Genomic DNA, 6304 nt, shown 5'->3' with positions numbered 1-6304 from the left:
ATCACAAGGTCAGGAGATCGAGACCATCCTGGCTAACACGGTGAAACCCCGTCTCTACTAAAAATACAAAAAAATTAGCCGGACATGGTGGCGGGCACCTGTAGTCGCAGCTACTCAGGAGGCGGAGGCAGGAGAATGGCATGAACCCGGGAGGTGGAGCTTTGCAGTGAGCCGAGATCACACCACTGTACTCCAGCCTGGGTGACAGAGCCAGACTCCTTCTCAAAAAAAAAAAAAAACAAATTTTTTTTCTTTTTTTAGGTGTTTTACAATTTGTTTTTGTTTTTTCTTTTTTCTTTCTCTTGCCTGATTGCTCTGGCGAGGACTTCCTACTTTTCTCTTTAAGGACTTTTGTGATTCCCTGGGACCTACCTAGATATCAGGACAGTCTCCCCATCTCAGAACCTTGATGTACCCATATCTGCATGGACCCGCCTAGATATTCCAGGACACTCTCCCCATCTCAGAGCCTTGATGTAGTCACATCTGCATGGTCCCCCTTTGTCGTGGCAGGTCACCATATCCCAGGTGTCGCATTGGTCTTCTGGTCTCCTTAGGCAGCTCTTGGCTGTGACAGTCTCTCATTTCTCCTTCGTTTTGATGACAGTGACACTTTTGAGAAGCACTGGTCAGGTATTTTGTAGGATGCCCCTCTCCTGGGATTGGTCTGGTGCTTTTCTCATGATTAGACTGGGGTGATGGGTTTTGGGAGGAGGAAGACCACAGAGAGAAAGTTCCAGTTTCAGAGCATCTAGGGTACATTCCGTCAACATACTGTATCACTGTTGATGTTGACCTTGATAGCCTGGACGAGGTCATGCCTGTCACGTTTCTCCAGCATCGAGTTAACTTTTATTCTCCCTTCGGATTTTATTATCTTTTTAACTTGGCGTGTAAGTTTTAATGTCACAGGTAATATGAACATATCTTCTTGAGGGGAAGAATAAAGAGAGTTTCCTGTGACTCCCCGCCATCCCCAGCCGTACCCACCATCATTAATTTGCTGTGCTTCCTTCCAGGCCTTTTCCTACTTCTTTACATTCATATATATGTCACCATAGAGAAGATACAGGTTGTCATTTGTCTGTTTGTTTGTCTTTGCTAGTCCAAGCAACACTGAACATCTTTGTGCCTCTGTGTGCATGTGTGAGCATCTCTAGGGCAGTTTCTGAAGAGTGTAATTGCTGGGTCGTGAGGTATATTGGTGGAATTAGGTTTGGCAGTATAGATCAGAAAACTCAACAGTTGTTGCCCAAATGGGACAAAGGTATATTGTTATTTAAAAAATCTTCTTTTAGAGGATGTCTGGAGGCAGACAGTCAGAGTATGGCAAGAGACATTCATGGTTCAAGTTCCACTCATCTTTCTGTTCCATTTTCCCAACACATGGCTTCCATCCTCAAGGTCACCTCTGGTCCCACTGGCTGCAGAGTTCCAGCCCTTGCATCTGCGTTCCAGGCATCTGAAAGGGAGGAGGGAAAAAAGGTTCACGTCCCAGCTGTGAAAGCTTCTTTTTAAGCAGCCTTCCCGGCCATCCCACATAACGCTTCTGCAAACATCTCATTAACCAGAACTTGGTTACAGAGCCTCACCTGCCACAAGAGAGGCTGAGGTGGAGTGTTTCACTGGGTGCATTGCCATCCTGAGTAAAATTTGGGTTCTGTTTCTAAAAGGAACCAATGGATTTTGGCTGGGTCACTGGTGGGCTTTGCCCTGCAGGAGATGTGAGTTTTTAATATAAAAAGATTATTGTCAAATTATCAAGCTCTTTGCCAGGGGAGATTCCTTCTAGCAGCACATCAAAACACTGGTTCCCTAAGCCTGCACCAGTCAAGTACCGTGGCCCCCTCATCCCCGGGGGTATATTCCAAGACCCCCAGTGGATGCCTGAAGCTGGGGATAGTACTGAACCCTGTATAGCATATACTCTGCTTCTTCCTATACACACACATCTATGATAAAGTTAATTTATAAATTAGGTATAGCCGCACTTAACAATAACTAAGAGTAGAGTAATTATAACAAATACTATAATAAAAGTTATGTGAATGTGGTCTCTCTCTCAAAATATCTTATTGTACTGTACTGAGGGTAAGAAATGGCAGAAATCAAAACCATGGATTAGGAGGGATGACTGAGACTGCAGAATCAAGTCCCTCCTGGCCCCAGAACTTATGATCACAGGTTCAAAGCTGTGTGATGACAAACAGCCCTTTGGGAAAACATCTCATCTTGTCAACTAAAGAAAAGAAAACAAAACAAAAAACAACCAAAAAAATGCCTTTTAAAGAATTAAAGATGGGCAGCACACCAACATAGCACATGTATACATATGTAACAAACCTGCACATTGTGCACATGTACCCTAGAACATAAAGTATAATAAAATAAAAAATAAAAAGAATTAAAGTCTTATTTACAAGTAGTATTGAGGGCTGTAGACTGAGACCTTCAGCCTGGGGACAGTTTTGTCACATGGCTCCTAAAGTGTTTCAGCTCATTGTTTATATTTGGTGGTGAGGGTTTAGTGTGTGCAAAATTATACTAAACCCGTTTAGATGTTGTATTCAAGCAGAATTATATCAAGGTTTGGGTGTAAGACTTTGTTTCACACAGCTATGCCTTGCTTATTTCCAGACAAACTGGGAAGATTGAGCCGGTGGTCCTGCCGCTGCTTTGGTTTGCAGAGGTAAGGGTGCGTTGGGCACAGTGTCAGGGGCTTTTGTTAAGAGCCAATGTGGGCATTTGAGGCAGGGGGTGGGGAGCGGCTTGTAGAAAGGGAGAGGGCTGGGCCAGGGTAACCGGACTGTGACATGGACCAGTGTATCAGAAATTTCAAACTGTCCAAGCACCCTATGTCAGTTATCCCACCAAGCTGAAAGGGATCCCTTGAGATGGGGAAGACAGAAGCTGCATGAAGTGGTCAAGTCCCTGGCCCTGGGTGTAAAATGATTTTGTTGAGGCATATAACCTCTTCTGAAAGTGGGGAAGTTGGTTTCCAAGGTGTCAGCTTTTTACTTAAACTTACTTCTCTCGCATCTTTTTAGAATTCATTCTGGCCTATTTTATTTTATTTTTTTATTTTATCTTTTTTTAAATTTTATTTATTATTTCTTGCCTACCTCGTTTTAAATCAGGGCTAGCTAATGGCCAGGACAAACAAGCCTCCGAATGTCAAGTTCACTTCCTGCTCACAGCCCAGTCTGAAGTGGGTTGATGGGGAAGCAGAGCTCTGCTCCCTCCAGTAATTTAGGGTTCCAGGTCCCCGGGGGCCCCGCCCTCCTGTAGATCCTCCTTTAAGTGGCAGGCAAAGCGATGGGGAGTCACGTGAGGCCAGGCCCACCTCCCATTGGTCAGAACACGATCAAATGGCCCTGCCCAACTGCAAGGGATTCTGGGAATTGTAGTCTCACCTTGTGTCCTGGAGGGAGGCGGTCCCTGGCAGGCTCCGATACATGCTTTAGCTAGGGAGCTTGAGATGGGGAAAGGCTGAGGCGGGCACAGAGGAGGGTGTTGGGTGGCATCTGCGCTGTAGCCCACAGCCTGTGGCTCCAGCTCATGTGTTTGTCATTCTGCCTCCTCAGAGCGGGGCCATGGAGGGGGAGACGCTTCACACATTCTACACCCAGCTGGTGTTGATGCCCAAGGTGATGCACTATGCCCAGTACGTCCTCCTGGCGCTGGGCTGCGTCCTGCTGCTGGTCCCTGTCATCTGCCAAATCCGGAGCAAAGTAGGTGCTGGCCAGAGTGTGGCCCGGGCTGACAGCTATTCGCTTGCCTGCTGGGGGAAGGGGGCCTCAGATCGGACCCTCTGGCCAAGCGCAGCCTGGAGCCCACCTCCAGCAGCAGTCCTGCTTCTGTGCTGGAGTGGGAGCGGTCACCGCTGGGGGCTGCGCTGCAGGCTTGCGTCTTTTGCATGCCGCGTTGCCACTACTCTGCCTGTTCTGGAAGGCCTGGGACCCTCCCTTGGAGGGGGTGCAGGTGGGCTTTGAGTAATGAAACCTGGTATTTGCATCGTTCATTCATCAAGTCAGCACCCAGGATGCCAGGTTCTGTTAGGGGCAAGGGGACGCACAGCAGTGGAGGAGACAGCTGAGGAGCCTGCTCAGGGGCATTAAGGGGGGCTGGCATTCCAGCCAGGGAGACAGATGAAAACCAATAAATCAGCAAAAAAGATAATTACACCCATGATAGGAAATGTGAGGGGCTAGAGCCATGGTGTCAAATAGAAATACAGCGTGAGCCACGTGTGAAGTTTTCAGATTAAATTTTCTAATAGCCATTTAACAGTCCAAGGGAACAGGTGGAATTAATTTTAATTTTGTTTAACCCAAATATATGCAAAATATTATCACTTCAACATGTAATCAGTATAAAGGATGTCAATATTTTTGCAGGTTTTTTGCATGAAGTCTTTGAAATCCTGTGTGTATGGTACATGTGCAGCAGGTCTCAATTTGGACTGGCTCCGTTTCAAGGGCTCACCAGCCAAATGCAGCTCCCAGACTGGACAGTGCATGTCTGGGGCAAGTGGGGACAAGGACAGATGGAGCTCCAGAAAGGCCTCTCTGAAGAGGTAGATAGTGAGCTTTGAAGTGGAGGCCAGGGAGGCGTTCAGCACACAGCCACAGGAGGAATGCTGCCTGGAGCGGCCACTGTAAAGGCCCGGTGGCAGGGACAGGCAAGGCACATCGGAGGGTCAGGCAGGGCCAGGGTGGCTGGAGGGGAGAGAGGGCAGGGACATAGGTAGGGGGTGGTGTCTGAGAGTGGACAGGGCAGGCCACCCAGGGCCTTGTGGCGCAGAGTGAGCAGTCTGGAACTGACTCTGGGAGTGACAGAGCCATTGGAGGCTTTTAAAGAGGGAAATCACTAGGTCAGCTGCTGGCTGGCAAGTGGGCCCTGGGCTGGGAGGGATGGAAGCCTGGGCCCAGCGGGGAGGCCCCAGTAGGTGAGGAAGTCAGTGGCTCGAACAGGATGGGGCAGCTGCTATCAGGAGGGAATGGAAATGGGGGGAAGAGCTCCAGCCCTGGGCTTCAGACTTCCAGAAGCAGCAAGAAGAGGGGAGACCTCCTTGCTTCGGGGTCATTTATTTATTCATTCATGGCATTCACTGCAAGGTCCTTTGCACAGGTCTGGGGATGCAGAAATGACCAGAACATGAGATCGGCAGCAGAGATGGGCAAGGCAGACCTTTAGGCAAGTTACTACAGTCACACGAAGGACAGGAGAGCTGTGATCACAGAGCTCAAGGGGCAGTGGAGATGGGCGAGCAGCTGCCATGGCAGGGGAGGGGATGCTGCCCACTGGCAGGCATCAGGAAAGGCTGTTTTTGGATGCATGGAGCAGAAAGCCACTCTCTGAGGTGGCCCCCACCTGCATCTTCCTAGGGCCACAGGCCGAGGCCTTCTGGGGGCCTTGGGGCCGCCCCACTGCTCTGCTGGTCCTGACTCCTCTGCAGTACCTGCTTCCTTTAGCACTGGTGAATGCTTCTTCCTCTTCCCCTCTCTCAGGGAACGCTTGACTGCTTCCTTGCTTGCCTGCTGGGTGAGAATAAAGCTTCTTGGTTCTTCACCTTGGCTTTCAGACCTGAAACCCGACTTCCTTTCAAAATTCCTGTCCTCGGGGGAAAAGGTTTCCACAATGTGAGGTGGTAGCCTGGACACTAGCTGTCATCATGTTGCTGCTGTAGCGTTTGAGCTCCCGATGATCAATGATCATTGGGTCCAACCAGCCCTTTTGGGAGCCCCCTTCTCTGTTACTGCCCCGGGGCAGCCAGGACCCAGCAGGGCTGTGACTCCAGCGAGCAAAAGGGAACTCCCTCCAGTTATTAGACTGAATTATGTAGAGAGGAGAGAAGGAATCAGAACTCACACTCCCAGACCATGAATACCTCCCTATGGCAGAGCATCACTGTGGGTGTCCACAGGCGAGGACGCACAGCCATGTGAGGGGGTCCCTGAGGACTGGCTGAGGGGCTGGGCCAGAGGAGGCCGCGACAGCCTTAACCCTCTGTCTCCTTCTGTCTCTCTCCAAATTGTCCATCAGAATGGGAACAGGGAAGGAGGGTCAGGAAGCACAGAATGTCTAGGCTCTGGCTAGGGTCCCCTTCCCTGCCGTAGCCCCCAAATCAGCATCCCACCCTCAAATCCAGTAAGAATGCTATGATCGGCAGTGTGGCTCCCCTCCCTGCAGGTTTCACTAGAGGCCACATAAGTGAAATCTATCCCATTTATCTGATTTAGCAGAGCCTTACCAGATTTTTGTTTGTTTGTTTTTGTTTTTTTGAGTTGTTTTTTTTTTTTTT

General features: G+C 49.3%; 1 protein-coding gene across 1 annotated transcript in view; it reads left to right on the top strand.

Moving 5' to 3' along the window:
* The window catches only part of SCARB1 (scavenger receptor class B, member 1), a 107529-nt gene that overhangs the window by 95147 nt on the left and 6078 nt on the right, over positions 1-6304 (top strand). The window contains exons 11-12 of the mRNA XM_011988878.1: positions 2638-2689; positions 3585-3731. Coding sequence (XP_011844268.1) covers positions 2638-2689; positions 3585-3731 — 199 coding nt within the window. The remainder of the gene's footprint in view (positions 1-2637; positions 2690-3584; positions 3732-6304) is intronic.

Source organism: Mandrillus leucophaeus, unplaced genomic scaffold (assembly GCF_000951045.1).
Source record: "Mandrillus leucophaeus isolate KB7577 unplaced genomic scaffold, Mleu.le_1.0 Scaffold34, whole genome shotgun sequence".
In the NCBI taxonomy this organism is placed as follows: Eukaryota; Metazoa; Chordata; class Mammalia; order Primates; family Cercopithecidae; genus Mandrillus; species Mandrillus leucophaeus.
Note: the sequence above shows the minus strand (reverse complement) of the source record. Positions and strands in the feature narration are given on the sequence as shown.